We start from the raw sequence: 19,127 nt of genomic DNA on the forward strand, positions 1-19,127 counted from the left end.
TGGTGCCAGTCAATATCACAGTGCTTGACCTCAACTATCCTGTTGGATGTGTAATGAGTAAATAACGGAGGCGAGGATCAGGGTGTGTTAACGGGGCTTATGGGCTAATATTGACACTAATATATGTCGTATTCTTAGTTGAGTAGGTGTATTTAAATTCTGTGCCACTCCCCTGCTCACCTTTTTTATCAACAAGTTTATTACCTTTTTACCAGCATATATGGGAGGACATTTCTGGCCAACCACTTTTTTCAGTCGATGCTACACTGAGACGACGTACCAGCACTTTTAAAATGCGGAGAAGAAGCCCAATTCATTCACGGACCATATCTTATTTTTGTCTTTGTATGATGCATATACAGGGTTCAACGCTCTCAAAAGAATGTCAAAAGCTTCGGATTTAAGAAACTAATTCTCGTTTTACCGAAGAGTTTTTTAGAATGTCACCGCACAACAGTTACTTGTCAGTTGTAGCCAGTGGGGCGCTGTTTTCTAGGCTCTCGGCCCACTGGGTGATTCTTCAGGGTCATTCCAAAGCTGCAAAAACGACAAGGATGCAATGTACAACGCTGTTTACAAATTTCAGACACTTAAATTAATATTCCACCTCCGACTGGACAGTTATTTGACAGTGAACTGCTTCTGCAACGGCCCTTCGATGTGTCCTGTGGACATTTGCGTTTTCTGCTGAATGTTATTTAAAGGAAAACCTTTTATATGTGTGTTTTTTGTCTAACGTGGGGCCTCGTTGTCCACTATGTAGCAGCCATTTAATATGTAGCACTTTGTTTCAGCCTCCCCTCGAGACGCGTGGGTAGTTTAACTCATTAGGAATTAAAAACGGCCATATTGATGTGTAAATGCTGTTAAAAATGTTTCCACTGCATGTCGACTCTTAGCACTACTCTTTGTACCCCCCCCCCCCCCCCCCCCCCCCCCCCATCCCGACCCCCATCGGTTTGCTTGACGGAGAGTTCTGCTGCCGATTGTACATTTGAATGTGAAGACATTTATAACATAAGTAGGATCTTAGTGCATCAGTAAAGAGACACGTGGTTGTTTTTGGTGGTGGGTGTTTCTTCTTCATCGACCTCTCTGCATCTGTGACCGTGGGACGTAGCGCTTAGGAGGCCGGAGGCCGAGGAATGAGGTAGTCGAACCTGTAATGTATACGCGCTACCTGGATGCTTTTGTTTCTACTTTTAATGACGCTATATTAAAAAAATATTCAAGACATTCATCTGGTGTCAGTCTGTTAATTTGCAGGTTCTGGGATAAAATACAAAAATATCGTACAATACAAAACTAGATGCTTGACAAAAACAGAAACTTACATCCTTTTGAAAGCTTTATAAATGTTAAGAGATTGAAAAATAGACAATATACACTTAATTTTACTTTTATGTATCACAATAGGCAGATATCGGAGTTGTTTAGAAGACCTTCAGTTCTACAGATTTGGACAGATCCTGTAAAATATGCAGCATTTGATCCCAGTTACATTCTTAATAAGGATACACGAACCGTCAGAGCAGTCCTGAGACATCCTGGAGGCTCTAGAGAAGGACGATATGGTAACACCGCCCAAAGAGAGGGGGTCAGACGGAGAAAGGGGGTCACTTCCGCATGAAGTGAGAAATGACGTCCATGGGCAGTGGGAAGATGATGGTGGAGTTCTTCTCTGCTGCGATGGTGTTGAGAGTCTGCAGGTAGCGGAGCTGCAGGGCCGACGGGGACTCCGCGATCACCAGGGACGCCTCCTTCAGGGCGCGGGACGCGTTCATCTCGCCCTCGGCTGCGATCACCTGCAAACAGACACGGGGGGCGGACGCGGCTGGTGGGTTACCAGGGGGAACGGCTGCTTCCTGCACGTGCGTGCCTGAGCGGCGTGCGCGCTGACCTTAGCTCTGGCCTCTCGGGTGGCCTCCGCCTCAGCGGCCATGGCTCTCTGGAGCTGATGAGGCAGCTTCACGTCTTTGATCTCCACACGCTCCACCTTGATGCCCCAGTTGTCGGTGGCCTCATCCAGGTTGGTCTGGAAAAGGAAATCAGAGGAAGCGAGTCCATCACGATGAGATAGCCAGCAATCGATGAGATCGCAAGATTCCCCGAAGGGCGTACCTGCATGCTGTGGGCGATGCCCTCGCGGTCCGACAGGAGCTCGGCCAGGTTCTTTGTCCCGAGGACGTTCCTGAGGGTGGTCTGAGCCAGCAGGCGGGTGGAGAAGTCAGCATTGGACACGTTGGCCACAGAGGCGATGGGGTCACTGACGCGGAAGTACACCACGCCGTCTACGCTGACCGTAACCGAGTCTTTGGTCAGGATCTGGGGGGGGCGACAGACCGTGAGCGCACGTCAACGGTGACGCGTGGCTGCCACAGGATGCCTTTGATGACAGGGTGCTACCTCTTGTGGTGGGATGTCGAAGGAAACTGTTCGCAGATCTACTTTCACGAAGGAATCGGTGCAAGGCAGAACGAAGAAGATGCCTGTTACGAACGGGGGAAACAGATGATTTCCAGTCGCTTTGCTTTGCACGGCCGGTAAAGGTTAAAGGTCGACATGTCTACCTGGCCCTTTGGCCTTCCTGTCTGTGATGCGGCCCAGCCTGAAGATGACAGCGCGCTCGTACTCCTGCACGATCTGCAAGAACAGAAGCGCAGAACACACTCGCGTCACACGGGTGCGACTGGCGGGGGCTCAGGGACGGTGTGGTGTTGCTCACTCACCTTGACGCAGAACCAAATCGTGATGGGAAAGAGGACGATGACAAAGATGCTCGACAATATGACCAAGATCCAGCCAACGCACCCCAGAGACCCCGTCCGCTCGGCTGGATGGACGGAAAAATGGAACGATGAGACAAAAGGCTGAATGTGGCGTGAAAGGAAAAATAAGACTTGACGAGGAATTGATGTCAAACTGCTGGCACAATGCTAATTAATATCGCCTTATCGGTCATAACAGAAAGCGATTCGTCTTCATTTGTATTTCACCTTTTGTATTGCTTAGTCAATAAAAAGTCCGTGTAAACACACCTTCACAAGCAGAGCAAACAAGACATGTGTAACGTGATCTTTTGTATATTGCTGAGGCATTAAAAAGCCATAAATAAGGGAGGGACCAGTTCTGATGTTCAATAATAGCAGCTTTCATCTAGACGGGGACATAAGCATTTTCAGCCTGCTGCAGCTGTGGTCTGTGGGTCCCCTTGTCTCACATGACTTCTTGTTCAGTTTTTGAGGTCAAACCACAGGAAATAACAGGACAGGAAATTTCCAATGCAAGTTTGCTTGTTGCACCTCACAATTGTTGCCTCAGCTACGTTAAATTTGGCCTTGAGTCGTTCTTAATGTGATCACAAAGGATTGATCACTGTCCAACCCCCCCCCCCCCCTAAAAAAAGACAGCTAAAAACAGAGAAAAGTAAAATGTTGTGTACACTGTCAACCCTGTCAGGCAGGTCGGTTACAGAGTAAACCCGATCAAGTCAAATCACCAAATATGGTCCCGAGCCCGAGATCAGTTTTCCCCATTTAAAGACATAAACAGCACAGAAATAAAGGAAAACAGGTAGAAGTCAGTCCTGTGCTTTTAAGACTCCTTATCTTAGCGACACGTGATTTCTTTCTCCATGACGACAGGGTTCTGCTTTGCCCAAAGGCTCCACACTGCTCATGTGAGCAGACAGAAACACTCCCTGTTTCACAACAACATTCACCCCGGAGCTCACACACACGTTAACACTGCTTCCTGTGGATAACAGGAGCTAAAAACACGGAGTAAACTGTGGTAGGAAGGTCGTGTCTCACATATGAGGTTGACGTCGCTCTGCCCTCTTCTCTTCTGTTGCTCCATTTCCATATGCTGCTCTGACGCCACAGAGGAAGTCGTGTTTCAAATTACTCAGGCGAAGGCAGCTGCAGCGGCTTTAAAAGGCGGCATTGGGAGTGTGGGTGGGGTCAGAGCCCGAGTTGATCATCAACAAAGTATAGGTGCTTGATGATGAAACACAACTAAAGATATAATAAAGGAAGCAAACAATGACCACCTATGTAGGTCATATGCTGTATATAACAGACAATTATGTCTACGACGTGAAGGCAAAACGTACAGCAAAGGTAAATCAGCGTAATCTACCTTTATCTTATATATTTTGCTTGGTAAATAGTTTTCTAGTTTCATAATTTCATTTGAGGCGAAAAGTACAGAACTATTTCACTTCCTACTGGAAAAATGAACAAACTAAAAGCCGCCCTGCTGCTCTGGCCTATTTTACTTCTTCAGAACTTGACTTGAGCGGTTAAAAGTGAAGCCCTGAGGAAATGAAAGACGTGACATTGTTCAGCGTTTCCTGCTAAAATAATGTTGGAGGTTCACCTCACCATTCGCCCAAGACTGAGTTTAAAATATGATAGTATTCTGTTTGCTTCAACGACATAATTCCAAATTCCATTTTATTGATGACATTTCCTGATAACTGGCACAGAAAAGCAGCTGCAGTAACAGAAACCAGTAGTTTACTGGGGGAAAAGTACAAATACAAATAGGAAAAACAAAACCGATGAAACCGAACAGAACGCAGTTTAGCAGGTTTTCAGTGTATTAAAAAACAGGCATTCTCCATCTCACATCCACATTTGAAAACATTGTTTGGTCAAATACTGTATGCACAGTAACAGTGAGGTGAAATCGGTTGAAATCACCGCGGTAACCGCACAAGGGTAAACGGCTGACTCTTTGCTGGTTAGCTGAACATCGCACGCGAAGCGTCTCTGCCCGATGCATGTTTTTATTCATGATACAGCCAAGACAGGACAGGATTCAACTTTCTCAAATGTGTTGAGTTGTGTGAATCCGTCTGTTTACAGCCCATAAAACCCATCAAACATTGCTGAGCTGAAGCCCGTTGATCACAATAATAAACATGTCCTCAGACATGGAAAAGTGGACATGAAATACTATACAAGGATACTTTCAGGTCTCGTCTTCCTATTTTATTCTATATCACTCTAGAATTCATTTTTCACTAATTAAGCTCGTTTAAAAAGCCCAGGTCAAGCTAACATTAAAACTAGTCACAGTCTACTTGTAAACCCAACTATTCTGAGATGTGATAGTTAAACCTGCTCACTATAAAGACCTTGAAACACACAACCCCCATTTTTATGGTCTTGATGTGATTGTTAGTGGTGATTCTGGCTGTAACACAAGTACGACAGTAAGAGTAACACTATCGTCGCTGCTCCTATCAGCTGTTGACACAGGTTGAGTGTTAAAGGTCAGCAGGGGAGAGTGTATCTCACTGCCACCCAGGATGCAGGCCTGGCTGAAGGGGGAAGGGGTTTCCTGGGCCTGGAGGGTAGTTGGTGAAGCTGTTGGGCTGAGGGGGGAAGCTTTCCAGAGCAGAGGGGGGATGAGCCTGGAAAGAGACAAGGAAGAGTTTTCATGAAGGATCAGATCAGTGAGTTCAGACTCTTTAGCCTCTGTGCCTACCTGAAGAAGAGCTGACTGCATGGTCGGGTTGTGGAGGCCACTCAGGGCCGCGGCGGAGGCAGAGGGTGTGAAACCTGGCACCCCAGGGAAGGACAGCAAACCAGGGAAGGCACCACTTCCTGGACCCTGAAGTCCGCCACCGAGCCTGAAGCATGCAGAGCGATTATTGCCAGATGCTGGTAATTTATTAAATAAATGATAACGCACATCCTGATGATACAGTGTAAATGGATGGGAAGTCTATTGCTATTAAGGAGAAAATATTGTTGGCACAAACATCTCACAAGGGCGGAAGTAGGCGTGCACGTGGACTCTGTACTTCAGATGTGATGATTCACGGAATGTCAGGTGGAAACCGGACGCTTGAGCTCCGTCTTTCCAAAGAACTATCATACCTCACAAAATAGGTCTAAGTATTCACTTAAATGAATAAATAATGGCTGATGCACTTAATGCCTTAAAAGCTGCCAATAGTTTAACATGAGGAGAGCTGAGGTGTACAGAGAGCTTTAGCTCGTGGCTAAAAACAGCAGCATGTGGCATTTGTGGGTATTTGGGCAAGAGTGAAAAAGAGAGTTTTAGCCAAAAGAAATAATTCAAAACTGGAGCTTAAAGTGTCATTAAGAACCAAGGTGATTTGCTTGTGTTACTTATTTTGTTTTAAAATGTTAAAATGTGCAGCAAATAGTGGTTGTTGGAGGAATGCTCTTGCTATTCTGATTCAAAATGCCCTACCCAGGCTGGAAGTTGGAGCTGAAAGCAGAAGCAAAGCCTGGCAAAACTGGAGATGAGGCCGGGACGCCGGCCACGGCTGCCGCGGCGGCGGCGACGGCCTGCAGCGGTGCCACTGACGCCACTGAAGCTGGAGCGGCACCTGGCAGTCCAATGAAAGATGACAACACCGGACTCCCGGCACCGTGACCTCCTGACACTCCCAATCCTGGGAAGGCGGCGGGGCTAGGGACAGGCGGGAGGCCTGGGAATATAGATGGGGCAGAGGTGAGGGCCAGCCCAAAAGGTGAGGCTGCGCTGGGGGCAGCGTTGGGAGCCAGACCTTGGTATATGGAGGTGGACGGCGGGTTGGCGATGTTGCTGGTGGTGGGCATCACGGGCATGGATGCGGGGATAGAGGACGGAGGTAAAGAAGATAATGGGGCCAGGCCAGGATAATGAGAGGGCACAGGACTAGATGACAGAGCTTGGAGTCCAGCTAAAGCAACTGGGTTTGGAACTTGAGGGGAAGCTGAGGGGTGTGTGAGACCGAAAGAACGCGCCAGGGCAGCCTGAGCAGCCTGAGCAGAACCTTGCACCACCAGGGAACTGACGGACGGCGTGCTCGAGCGAGACGTTCCCTTGAAAGCTGAGGGCACGGGGCTGTTGCTGCCACTATTACTCCCCCCTGTGTGCCTGTTCAGCACTCCAGCTGCAGCCATGGCAGCCTGGACCTGTGAGGGGTGAACTGGGGAGGGCTTGGGACTGACACCCGAACAGCTGGGAATAACTAAATTGGATGATCCGGGGGGGACAGATGGTAGTCCAGAGGGGGTATAACTTCTGATTACTGAAGCAGAGGGGTTACCTGCTTGTTGGTGCATTCCAGGGTGGCTGTGTCCTGACTGGTGGTCTGCACACAATCCCTTCTGTTGAGTGGAGTTTGTCTGAGATAATGGGTCTGGGCCACTCCGGGAGGACGCTGGGGTGCCTGGCCGGGACACACCATGAAAGGGGGAAGATGAGAAACTAATGGGACCAGGAGTTCCACAGGGGGTACCCGAAGGGGTGTGGTTTTTGATGACAGAAGAGGGCGTAGGGGTGACGTGGCCACTTGGGGTCAGTCGCCCTGCCTTGATCACAGACGGAGATGGGGCTGGGGAGGGAGAAGGGGCGTTGGGGTTGTGAGAGGGGACCATGCCTGGGAAAACTGGAGTAATGGGGGTTGTGGGCTGGGCCGGAGAGGCCTGGGGTGGGGCGGGGGTGGCAGGAGTAGATCCATGAGGAATAGGCAGAGGTCCGCTGTTAACTCCTGGTGTGGTGTTTTGAGGATTTCCTGGTTTGGCATAACCTGGCGGCAGAACATCAGCAGGGTGGGTGAAAATGGTCATTGGAAAATAAAATCTACCAGATCTGAAGCAGCTCTGCTGATGATTTATTCCTGATTAGTAGTGTTATTGCTCAAAACAATCCAAAACATGTAGGTTAAACCAAACCGACTACTGGTAAAGACGCATTTAATTCACATCTGAAGAGAAGAGCCAAAGCAAGGCGAGAGAGCCAGACGATGTCCCTGCATGCAAGGTCCAGACCTCCTGAACTGGTCTGTGTGGTCTTACCACTGATGAAGGTTTCAATAACTTATGTGGCTTCACTGGCGCCGGCGAGGCTTTAATAACAGATGCTTCACATCCCAAAACTGCATCAGGCATTCGTTATTTTAGTCAAACTCGTGACGTGCGCATGTACACTCACGCAAAGTGATATCGCCAAACAGCTCTAAAATGAATATAGATTTGAGACGTGAAAATTGGCGACAAAAAAAATCCCCCAAAACGTATCAGTCCCTCCAATAATTTGGAATCGCAACAATTTAGGAATGTCAGTCATCCATAAATTGGGATTTGCCAGTTTCCTTTGATTTCCAGCCATCACTTCTTTACAATAACAGTTTAGCCACCTGGCTCAGGGTGCCGACGGGAATGGTGCACGTTTACCCTCTGGGTCACCGCAACGTTACAAAGGCCACACAAAATCCAAAGATTGTTGTGCACATTTTTATTTCAATTAAGCCAATAAGGAATATAATGTTTGAAACTCCTGATTCCAAAAGCTCTTTGGCAGCTTTATCTTTCTTCTCCACTGATTAGTGAGTGGAAAAAAACTATTCTAGAAGGACTGATAAGTTATCTGAAGTGACGTCGTGTATTAAATGCAGGCGTGTGGCACAATTCCGGAAAATAAATAAAAAGTAAAAAATGAATCATCACTCGTAATGGATTCCCAGCCCATCGCTCAATGACTGACCAGAGAACATGAATACAACACCAGCATGTTGCACTGCTGGACAGAAGAAGGGATTTAAGGGATTTTTCCTTTTAGGCGACCTCATCTGCAAGTGGGAAACGAGTAGGTACAAATAGGAATATCAAATCCAGGGCAGGTGTGATCGTTTTATAATACCGAATCTAATCCAATCTGAGATGATCCCTCAACACACGTCTTTGGAGTGTGGGTGTGTTCTCTGGTCACTCCGTGTACTCCAGAAAAAGCAGACACATTGTTGTTAACCTAAAAAAAGCATTAAGCTTGAGAAGAACGAGTAAGCAGCATGCCAGGACGTTAGGCGGCAAGCTTCAACGGCATGACTAGTTACTGTCATCCACACGCAAACGCTCGGTCTGGAATCATACCTGCAACTTTGTGGGTAGAGTTGTAGGAGGGAGGGGGCCCACAGGCTGTTATAACCCCTCCCACAGAAACAAGGCCTGCGTTGTTGTATGCACCTGAGCAGCAGTTGCAAACATTAACAACGTCCACCCCACATTCACCAATGCAGATCCTAAGAATGGCTCTCAGCTCTCAGTAACGTTCAACCATCACGGGCGATAATGCCCCATAAGAAAATACAAAGAGTGAGGGAAAAGTGCATGTAGGTGCATGTGTTCTTTCTTACTTGGTGCAATGGTGGCATGGGGACGACAGGGTGGTATAGGGTAAGGCACAGGCCGATGAGGATTGTAAGTTGAAGGAAACTAGAGAATAGACAGAGAACATTCAGAAAACACTGGTTGACCCCCATCTTGTTCACTACATGTTTCAGATGTTCTGCCTGTATCCACCACTGCACACTGGTTCTGTCACCACTACTACAGGTTGCACAACTAAGCTTGGTGCTGTAAGTTGAGGCTCTTATCTTGCACATTGGGTAATAAATCACACAAGTCTTCAGTCATGTGTTCACAGCTCACAGTCATGTGACTTCCTTAAGACATCATGGAACAACTGTGTCACCTCAGTTTTATTAGAGCTTACGGGTTTGAAGGGTCCAATGATCCGAGAAGCAACTCCTTTCCCCTCCAAGCTGTTGGACGGGTCGTCTTTCTTGTCACCGTCTCTTTTCACAGGAGGAATTCCCTATTATTGTAAAACAAAAGGAAAAATCTGGGATTTTGTCAATGAGCTCAGAAAACGTAGTATGAAAAACTAGCCCCTTTTGTGCCTTCTGATTTTTAGCTCAGATATAAAGAAAACTATTAGATGCTTCAATAGGTCAATGTGCTTCTTTTATACGTTTAGATGTCAAAACTTTCCACCTCCTTAACTTGTCTTCATATTAAAAAACAGACACTGTAAATTGGAACCAAGATTAAACCACAGTAATCTATGAGGAGGAGGAAAGAAAAGCGGAGCACACTTACAGGGAAGGTGCCAGTGACCAGGCTGGGTCTCCCTTTAGGATATGGATTTCCAGGTATGATACCACAGGAAGAAATCATAGCGACTGGTGCTCTGCAGCCATCCTTACACACCTAATGACATACAAGCTGTAATATTTTGGAACTGCTGCTCATCAGACTAAGTGTATCACTGTGGCTTTACCTGTTCTAGTATCCTGCGAGCACGTTTTTTCTCAGACAAATGAATGCGAAATAGATCCTCGATGGGTCGATAGTTTTGAGCATCTGAAATGTTCCTACATACAAACACAAATACCACACGTCATCTGAAATTATAGAATAAAATTACAACACAGCAAACCTCCACAGATCCCTCAATTAGCAATGCGTAATATTTACATGGTCAGATATTGGAAATTTCTTTAAAGGTTTCGGCCAAAATGCAACATTGTCTGTAATTAATAAATAACGATGCCAAGGAAGTGGCTGATGGGTAGAACAAACAAATCATGTATTTCTTTTCACATCTAGTCCATAAATAAAATCTACTCACATTGCTAATAGTTCAAGGACAATCAGTCTGTCCTTTGAGAAGGTGAAACAGTTCAGGATATTTGCAACCTTGGTTGTAGGAATGGCGACCATTTTCTGAGGGCAATAAAACAGCTTATTGTGAAACCAGACTCCAAATAAGAAAAAACAGAACTGAATTCTAATGCGGTTGTAAATTATCAAGACAATCTGCGTCTGCAAACTCACGTGCTGCAAAGCTTTGACGGCTTTGATTTGTGGTTCTGCCCATGAGAAGTACTTCAAAATTTCTGTCACCTGTAGATATAAGACAGTCCCAACTCACTGGTGCAGCACTGGATGTTAATGTCAGAGTTTTAATTAGGACACCCCGAGTTCAATTTGATTGATTTGAAGGTTTTAATAAGCAATGGAAAGATTGGCCAATGCTTTATTCTTCTTCTATAAACAGTCTTAAAGGGGACTAATTCCATTGACAAACATACGGATAAAGGTCACAGTTAGCCTCAGTGTTGTATCTTGCAATTAATAAAAGTATAAAATAGATTAAAAACGGCTGCTGAGTGTGAATAAACCTGTCTGCAGGTGCGTGTACCTGCTCGCTGGAGAAATATCCGTGCACACGGTCGATGGCTCGGATCCGCTGCTCAGTCAGGACGCACTACATCAGAAAATACAAATTCTCAAATGCTTGATCATCATGGAACAATTTTTATGTTACACAAACAAACAAAAACAAGCTCCTTACCTTCCGTATTTCGTCCAGAACAATATCAAACGATTTCTTATCCATGTTTGCACCCGGATTATTTTGCTGTCTGTTTGTCACCAAATTTACTGTACAATGCAACTGTCTGAACTATATTTTACTTAATCTAGATATAATTCATCGGATAAAAACACTTGAGGGGGTAATAATCAATGTTGCCGATTTCAATTCATAAGGGCAAAAGCACTAAGGGATTGTTTAAAATACTAATTGTACAAAGTGTCGTGTTATTTTCCAAATTAGAATTCATGTTTTTTTCAGTCGAAGAATAACATCAAACTTTCCGCTCGTTAACAATGACTTTTACAAAAGAAAAGCAGCCTCTGCAGTGGAAAACCTGTCTGCACCAGATTCGGCTGCAGCTAACAACAAGCTAGTCAGTCACAGCTACTCTATCTCCAAGCAGAGTCCAAGAAAAATACACAAAATATCGCTAAATAATTTCCCAACCGTTATTTCACGACTTGTTTAGATCCGATATTGACAACAACTCCTGTAGTTTGTGGGAAAATATAAAAACTCAAACAAAAGTAGTACATTTACGCACAGTGAACGCTAGCAGTCTCGCTAGCCTCCACTGACAGTGCTGGTAACGTCAACACAGGCATGCAGCCTGTTGGAAAATATACGATGCAGTAAATTATTTTTAAAAATAATAATTTGTTTTAAATTATGCGCGCATTTACTTAAAATGTATTTATCTATTTATGTATTTTATCTTTCGAATTCAATGTTTTAATATAGTAATTAATTTTTCGGTTTTCTGGGTCAGGCGGATTTTGGACACCATACAGGAAGTAAACATACATCGATCGCAGCAGCAGAATATAAAATAAGTTGCGATTGCATGTTTTAAGATGGATCGTTTTTCGTGGTCAAATGGGCTCTTAGAAATAAATGAAACATTGGTGATCCAGCAGCGAGGTGTCAGGTTGTATGACGGTGACGATAAGGTATAATTTTGTTGACGTATTGGTAAACTTGTCAACTGAAATAACACCTTCGAATAAAGCTGATGTTAAAACTGTGTAAATGACGCTGTGCTGTTTTCTATCCGTGCTGTGTGGACGCTTGAATATCTCTAGATTGGAATGTGTGTTGCAGACACGACAGATTGATGCAAACCAACAACTACGTTATGTTTTTCCTGTCATTGTCCCAGGCCAAGTTGGATGTAGGAGTTGCATTGTTGAGCACCCATCGGTTGATTTGGAGGGACAGTAAAAATCATGTAAGAGCCGTAGACCACACAAAATTGTCTTATTTTGTCTTTTAATTGATTGTCACGTTGACCTTTCTAATTGTAGGATTGCTGCATAGCCATGCCCCTGTTTCAAATTATCTTTTTTGAAGAGCAGGCTGCAGGAATAGGAAAGAGGTGAGTGTCTTTAGAATGGAAAAACAGAAGGGAGTTGTTGGGAGCAGGTTTTTGTGTTGTTTGAATATGATTTTCTGTTTCTCATCATCCTTTTATTGCGGCCTCCTGTAGTGCAAAAATCGTTATTCACCTTCACCCAGTGCCTGCAAACAAGGAGCCTGGTCCCTACCAACACAGCAAGTACTCCTTCATTAGGTTGTCCTTCAAAGAACATGGGCAGATTGAGGTAGTACCATGTACACAACCAGCAACACTTTATAATAAACCATTTTATAACTCGGTTTGGAGAGTCCCAGTTTTCATTCGTTTCCTTGCAGTTTTTCAGGAGGCTTACTGAGGAAATGACTCAAAAGAGATGGGAGAATACACCAGTCTCCCAACCCATCCCAACAGGAACTGGCTCTCAGGTCAGAAACTCATCTGATAACCTAATCTGAATCTCTATTTAAATGAAAGACAGATGCCAATCTGCTATTTATTATTAAAACATTTACTAGTCAACATCCCTAATTAAGCATGGGCACTGTTTCATATTTAAGTTAAAAACCTTGGACTCTAAATGAAAATGTTGTTGTATGCTCAGTGCTCAGTAGTCATTATTCTGAGGGCACTTTAAGCTCTTTTATATGTTGTTCTGTCACCGCCTGAGCAGCTGTTATTGGTGCATGTGACCACTGGATGGCAGTATTGTCGCTTAATGTTGCTGCCGACTTCAGACCGTTTGTGTGCAATTTACTGTCTTCATATCTTTATTTAACTCTCCGTGTTTAAGTATTCTTGTGTGTTTCTTTCCATCTTGTCAATATAGGCAGGAAGAATCCGAGCAGTGGGGATTGTTGGCATTGAGAGGAAGATAGAGGAAAGGAGGAAAGAAACTGACAAAAACATATCTGAGGTAGTGTTAAAAAACAGCAAATTGGTTTTTATTCATTAATTTAATTCCACAACAAAATTCTTGGCATCTTATTTTCTTTTGGGTTCTATCAGGCATTTGAGGACCTCAGTAAGCTGATGGTTAAGGTAAAGAATTGTTTCTTGCACTCATGCTCACATTTTTCTGACACAAAAGCATTTTTTTGTATTTGATCTATCAGCAATAGCCTAATCTGTTTCTTTTTATTTTACCCTGCTCATAGCTCATTTGTGATTATTCGGTACGTGATGCATTTAACGAGCTGCGTGTGTCCTGTTAGGCTAAAGAGATGGTGGAGCTGTCCAGATCTATAGCCAACAAGATTAAAGACAAGCAGGGGGATATAACAGAAGATGAGGTAAGTCACAAACAGGAATATTTGAGAGCACCTGGGTCCATGTTTAACAATACGATGCACTTGTATTGTATAGTCTAATCATACATGCTGCTGCCGCCTGCTGGTTTTCAGTCATTAAATTTATGTTTTTCTCTCCAGACAATCCGGTTTAAGTCCTACCTATTGAGCATGGGTATTGCTAACCCTGTTACCAGGGAAACACATGGATCAGGTACACATTACCATTTACAGCTGGCTAAGCAGCTGGGAACCATGCTACAGGCCCCTCTTGAGGTAAGATTATGTGCCATATGTGTCAAGCATCTACGATCCTACCCTGAATTCAACCTTCCTCGTGGTGACGTTTAAGTGTCTTGCTGACTCGGTTTCCCTTCCTGCCTCTCCCTTCTCTCTCAGGAGCGGGGGGGTATGATGGCGCTCACTGAGGTTTACTGTCTCGTCAACCGTGCCAGAGGGATGGAGGTGACGCTTGCATTCACGCTCGCTCCCGTTCGCGCTAATCTGACCTCTGAGCTTTCGTGTATTTTTGCCCTCCCCTTTCGCAGCTTCTGTCTCCAGAAGATTTGGTCAATGCGTGCAAGATGTTCGAGTCACTGAAGCTGCCGTTAAGGTTTGTGTCGTTAATATTTGAGCCAGGCTGCGTGTTTGTTAAAGACATATAGGGCAGGCTTTGTGCCTGCTTCAGAGTCCAGGCTTTTCCTGTCTGACTTCCTGTTGTTGGAAGTAGCGTCCAGCCCACTGAATGTCATTTCCTGTCACTTCCTGGGGTTTGAAAAGAAACAGCGTTCTATTTCCTTACTGCCCCGGTCCTCGTCTCCGCTCATTGATCACTAATGCTTATGCTAACGCACAACTCTGTAAGCCATACGTTCTGATTTAATTCAGCTCTCCGACTCTCACTCTTTCATGCACTGGTCCACTCTGTAGGCTGCGTGTGTTCGACAGTGGTGTGATGGTTGTCCAGCTGCAGTCTCACAGTGAAGAAGAAATGATAGCCTCAGCTCTGGACAGTGTAAGCTTTACCATCATCTAAAACCTGTGTGCATCACAAGATCTACAAATGAATTCCATTTTTCTGTGTCTGTGTCTTCGTGGTGCCTGTGCAGGTGTCAGATAAAGGCTCACTGACAGCAGAGGAGTTTGCGAAGCTCTTGGGTCTCTCTGTGCTTCTGTCTAAAGAGCGGTAAGCTGACACAACGGGGCTCCTTCTCTGTCAGCTCTAACATACAGACAACCAACTTCTCTTCTTCTTTCCTCATCTGCAGGCTGCTGCTGGCTGAGAAGATGGGTCATCTGTGTAGAGACGACTCTGTGGAGGGTTTGAGATTTTACCCAAACCTCTTCTGAATGAGCTCCGGTTGCGCTGGAGAAAATCACTTTAAATGTTTGTTCTAAAGGAACTTAAACTGGACGTATATGTCCCAGGTGAAAGACTGGACCCATTACACCTTTGTCATGCTTTGTACTGCGCACTCTGCTGCTGTAGTATAGATCACCCATCCTGTTTGTTTTGTCAGTATGTAAGTTATGCAACGCTATAGATATTACATGAGACCCTGTACAGATGTTTAAGGTAAAAGAAAAGATGTGCTGGAGACACCAGAACCTGAAATACCAAATACTCATGCACCGAATTATCTCATTTTTACATTTTGTAAAATAAAAGATTCTGGGGGGAAAGAAAGAGATTTTTTAATACAATATCACATTGCACACATATGCATTTTTAAGACTATCTATAAAAATGTACAGCTGCAGTCTATAGATAGATTTTATTTTTTTTAAAGTTGGTCTGATTTAATTTACGATAGAGAGATTGACTGGTTGTTGGGATGGTGGATCAAGGATTCTTCAGCATTCAGAAAGGCTGAGTTTAGTTTATATTTCTAACTTGTCACTCCTGGCTGCGCAGCTACCCAAATGGCATCATTTTTGAATTTATTTACTAGAGGTATTAAGTAGGAAGATGAGCTGAGTTATGAGGCAACCCACCACCCACCCCCCACCTCCCCACCTCCCATCCAAGTCATTCAAATTGTCGCCTTACTTTTCGCCTTTTTATCTAGAGGAAGTGGTTTAGGATGTAAAAGTCCTTAAGCTTGGTGACGCAATCCTGCAAAGTGAAACCTAAACTAGTGTCGTGCGTAAAAGTGGACTATTACCCGGAGATGAGTGATGGGATATTTAAATAAATAAATATTTAAATAAATTAAGCACTTGAGGGCTTGCTGTATTTAAATTATTTTCCGCAACGTCACATTCCGTCTTCCTCGCAGAGTGTTTGAGTTGGTCTGGGGAAACGCGCGCACAGCCAGCGGAGTATCCTCATGCGCTCTGCGTAATTACGCGCACCCTCGCAGAGAGCAGCACGGGGCTGCCACGCGTGTGTACCTGGCACCGTTTATCAGTTCGACAAATGGAGGATCGTTAATTTAGCCTTTGTGTTGGACATTGAGTCACACGGCGTTGACGAGACAAGACGTGAGTACAGTTTTTATTGTTAAGTGCAACAAAAAGCTCCCCCATCCTCTCTCCCTCCCTGTCTCTCTCTTTCACACACACACACACACACACATTTTTGCAAGCAACCAGACAACAAAGATCTGGCTGCGCTCCGCTATTTGTGATCCCTCTATCCCCATTGTGAAGATGGAAGGAAGAGGAAGCAGCCAGTGTAAATCCAGAAAACCCAGTGCCGCAGCTTCATGCTCTACCTTCCTGTTTTTCATATCTCTGCTCAGCGCAACACTTCTCTTTCATGACTCCTTTTGTCTGCTGGAACCTCCTAACGGCCCGCTGGAGTTCTTGTGGATTGCTTCGCTGCTGCAGGTTCAGTTTTGGGATTTTTCTCTGACTCTTCAGAGGCCACAGCTGGTGAAAAAAGGACGGACATGAGGCGTGGGCAGAGAAGGTCATGGTAATGCCACAGTCTCTCTCACTTCTGCCCTTTCTCCCGGCATTCCTGGGATACGGTGAGTGTTACCAATTTACTCCACGTCATAAGAATCTTTCTGGTTTCTTTAAAAGTTGCACGTAAAATATTTATTTCCTGTAGCTTTTGCAGGGCTCAGTATATGGCCCTCCTTCCACGATGCCCTCAGCAACGTCAGTGTATTTGTGGAATACAGCACAGACTCCCACGGCGGCGTCACCAGCAGCGCAACTCTCTCTTTGGTCAACATGGAAACTAACAACACCGTCCTGACCAGGACTCTTGCCAACAACCAGCGCTCCGGCAGGGTGGAGTTCAACTGCTCCTGCTTCCTGTACGCAGGAACTTTCCGGTTCCTACTGAGACAGACCCGCATCACCCCAGTTTTACGCGCAAGTGGCACGAGGGACAAGCGCACAGTCAGCACCTCCTGGCGGTGGAGCTCTGAACTGCAGGTGCACTGGCCTACCTTCCACATCGCTGTGGAGAGGGCTCGAAATCACCCTGGGTCTTTTCAGGTAAGAAAAACAGCATCTCAGGCTGGACAGACCGAGATTATCGGCTGCAAAGTTCACTTAAATGTTCAAATCTGCATCTGTCCCCTTTCCAGGTTTGGATATTCACTAACGAACACTTTCAGGCATGTTTGGACATTATGGACTCCCCTCTGTTCCTAGAGGTTAGCTTCTTGGAGCACAACCAAATAGGCATCGACAAGGTCCGGGCCCAGACGAAGCACCCCATCAGAACCCTCCGATCCCAGAGCCTTGAGCTGCCCTGCGCCTTTCCCTTCACAGAGAAAGATTTCATACGAGTGGCTCTGCGGTCTCCACACACAGAGCAGGATGTGAAAAGCTTTGGAGCATTCTATCTGTCTCGTATTTTCTCCTACAAGCTCCTGGTGGACAACAGCAACTCTTACAGGAGTGGTTGCGAGGGGACCATGACTGTGAAACTGATAGCCCCACCATGTGCCCACATCAGTGGCAAAGTGTTGCTGTACATGGACCCAAGTTCTGGGCAGGGGGTCTCCTCTGGGGTAGGAGCGGGTAGAACAGCCCCACTGGGGTCTGGGCTAGAGGAGCCCACATCCACCCCACTGGCCTTTAACTGGTTGACCCAGGGAGAGAATGAAACAGAATTCAACTGTTCTGTGTTTTACCCTGGAAGGAACAAATACTGCTTCCACTTTGTGTTTAATTTCAGCCGCTCCCTGAGTCCTGCACAAACCTGCCTGGTGGTTCACAGGAGCACAGGTGAGGCCGAAGGCTCGAGCAAGTTCACAGAGACTGACACAAGTCTGCATTTCTCCTGCTTCCATTGTCAGCCAAAGCAATGGTAAACCGGCGCTTTGTTGTTGTTTTTTTGCAGAACTGTGGGGTCCATGGCAGCCGTGGAGTTTGTGCAGCGTGAGCTGTGGGGAGGGCGTGAGGGAGCGAGTGCGTGGGTGCCTGCTGCCCTCAGGTGTTGAAGGAGTGCAGTGTACCGGCACAGTGAAGGAACAGTCCAGGTGCTCACTCGAGGACTGTGCGGGTTAGATCCTACCTTTGTCTTTTCTTCTTTCACTCCTTCCCCTCCTTCAAATTTAACCTTCAGTGCATCCGTTCTGTTGCGCCCCCCAGTGAGCCTTGCTCCATCTCCCTCCCGAGCCCCTGCTGGGATCACACCCCTCGGCGTTAATATGGTGGTGGTGCTTGGCATCTCTCTCTGCCTGGCGGTGATTCTGTCTACCGTTGTGGTGACCCTGTGGAGGAGGTTTTGCCAGACTCCTCAGTGCAGCTCTGTCCACAGAGGCTCCGTGCACTCCCCCGGAGGGCGCAAGCTCTCTGACGAAGCCTCCATCTGTGGCAACAGTCTCCAACGACCCAGCGTGTCAGACGGCCACGGCACTCTCAGGGATACTGGTGCGAGCACAGCCCAGGAGCCCACTCCCATCCTGGACACTCTGCCTGTGTCACAGAACCTGGTGACACCGGCCTCTCTGGAGCCAGAAAGACTGTCTCCCACAGGTCAGAAGATCTTGCCAACGGTATTTGGGTAAGTTTGAATGCTGAAACCTTCTCTAAATATTGGCTTAAAAGCTGACAAATGCAAATATTATGACTCCCCAGGTATAGACTGGCTCAGCAGCAGCTGAAGGAAATGAAGAAGAGGGGCTTAAAGGAGGCCACGCAGATGTACCACGTCTCTTCAAGCCCTGTAAACGACACCTTGTTAGAAATATCGGCTTCCCCAACAGCCTCTCCTGTCCCAACGCCCACTGGGCTTGTCCACACAGTCCAGCCTGTGAGCTCCCAGGAAGTCAACCCCAATCCTTTCCGGATCACGGCCCTATTTCCTGAGCCCCCAGGTCAGACTT

The 19,127-nt window shown here is 46.0% G+C and overlaps 4 protein-coding genes across 6 annotated transcripts; 2 read left to right on the forward strand and 2 right to left on the reverse strand.

Annotated features, from left to right (window-relative positions):
- Positions 1–1,240: 1,240 nt before the first annotated feature.
- stoml3b (stomatin (EPB72)-like 3b) lies at positions 1,241–3,967 on the reverse strand. The gene is made up of 7 exons (XM_003971331.3): positions 3,813–3,967; positions 2,730–2,833; positions 2,571–2,643; positions 2,407–2,489; positions 2,122–2,325; positions 1,901–2,035; positions 1,241–1,805 (listed from the first exon to the last, which is right to left on the reverse strand). The coding sequence occupies exons 1-7, from the start codon at positions 3,862–3,864 to the stop codon at positions 1,617–1,619; spliced, it is 840 nt and encodes a 279-aa protein (XP_003971380.3). The 5' UTR covers positions 3,865–3,967; the 3' UTR covers positions 1,241–1,616.
- Positions 3,968–4,427: 460 nt separating this feature from the next.
- proser1 (proline and serine rich 1) lies at positions 4,428–11,811 on the reverse strand. 3 transcript variants are annotated; one of them, XM_029848088.1, is made up of 13 exons: positions 11,167–11,811; positions 11,014–11,079; positions 10,647–10,715; positions 10,441–10,535; positions 10,090–10,183; positions 9,909–10,019; positions 9,523–9,624; positions 9,164–9,242; positions 8,901–8,993; positions 6,551–7,558; positions 6,232–6,472; positions 5,497–5,641; positions 4,428–5,422 (listed from the first exon to the last, which is right to left on the reverse strand). In XM_029848088.1, exons 1-13 carry the CDS (start codon positions 11,209–11,211, stop codon positions 5,303–5,305), a joined length of 2,268 nt encoding a protein of 755 aa, XP_029703948.1. In that variant the 5' UTR covers positions 11,212–11,811; the 3' UTR covers positions 4,428–5,302. The 3 variants fall into 3 exon arrangements, with proteins under 3 accessions (XP_029703948.1, XP_011610018.1, XP_029703949.1); XM_011611716.2 differs by having other exon boundaries at positions 6,232–7,558; positions 11,167–11,810; XM_029848089.1 differs by lacking the exon at positions 8,901–8,993 and having other exon boundaries at positions 6,232–7,558; positions 11,167–11,810.
- A 122-nt stretch (positions 11,812–11,933) lies between these two features.
- Positions 11,934–15,512, forward strand: vps36 (vacuolar protein sorting 36 homolog). Its single transcript, XM_003971330.3, has 14 exons — positions 11,934–12,140; positions 12,350–12,418; positions 12,495–12,565; positions 12,677–12,791; positions 12,883–12,972; positions 13,374–13,460; positions 13,553–13,585; positions 13,759–13,836; positions 13,975–14,109; positions 14,233–14,298; positions 14,382–14,446; positions 14,764–14,848; positions 14,943–15,019; positions 15,102–15,512. The coding sequence occupies exons 1-14, from the start codon at positions 12,045–12,047 to the stop codon at positions 15,181–15,183; spliced, it is 1,149 nt and encodes a 382-aa protein (XP_003971379.1). The 5' UTR covers positions 11,934–12,044; the 3' UTR covers positions 15,184–15,512.
- A 151-nt stretch (positions 15,513–15,663) lies between these two features.
- thsd1 (thrombospondin, type I, domain containing 1) lies at positions 15,664–18,454 on the forward strand. The gene is made up of 5 exons (XM_029848094.1): positions 15,664–16,317; positions 16,578–16,808; positions 16,892–17,286; positions 17,379–18,024; positions 18,140–18,454. Exons 2-5 carry the CDS (start codon positions 16,751–16,753, stop codon positions 18,304–18,306), a joined length of 1,266 nt encoding a protein of 421 aa, XP_029703954.1. The 5' UTR covers positions 15,664–16,317; positions 16,578–16,750; the 3' UTR covers positions 18,307–18,454.
- Positions 18,455–19,127: the final 673 nt, after the last annotated feature.

Source organism: Takifugu rubripes, chromosome 15 (assembly GCF_901000725.2).
Source record: "Takifugu rubripes chromosome 15, fTakRub1.2, whole genome shotgun sequence".
Classification (NCBI taxonomy): Eukaryota; Metazoa; Chordata; class Actinopteri; order Tetraodontiformes; family Tetraodontidae; genus Takifugu; species Takifugu rubripes.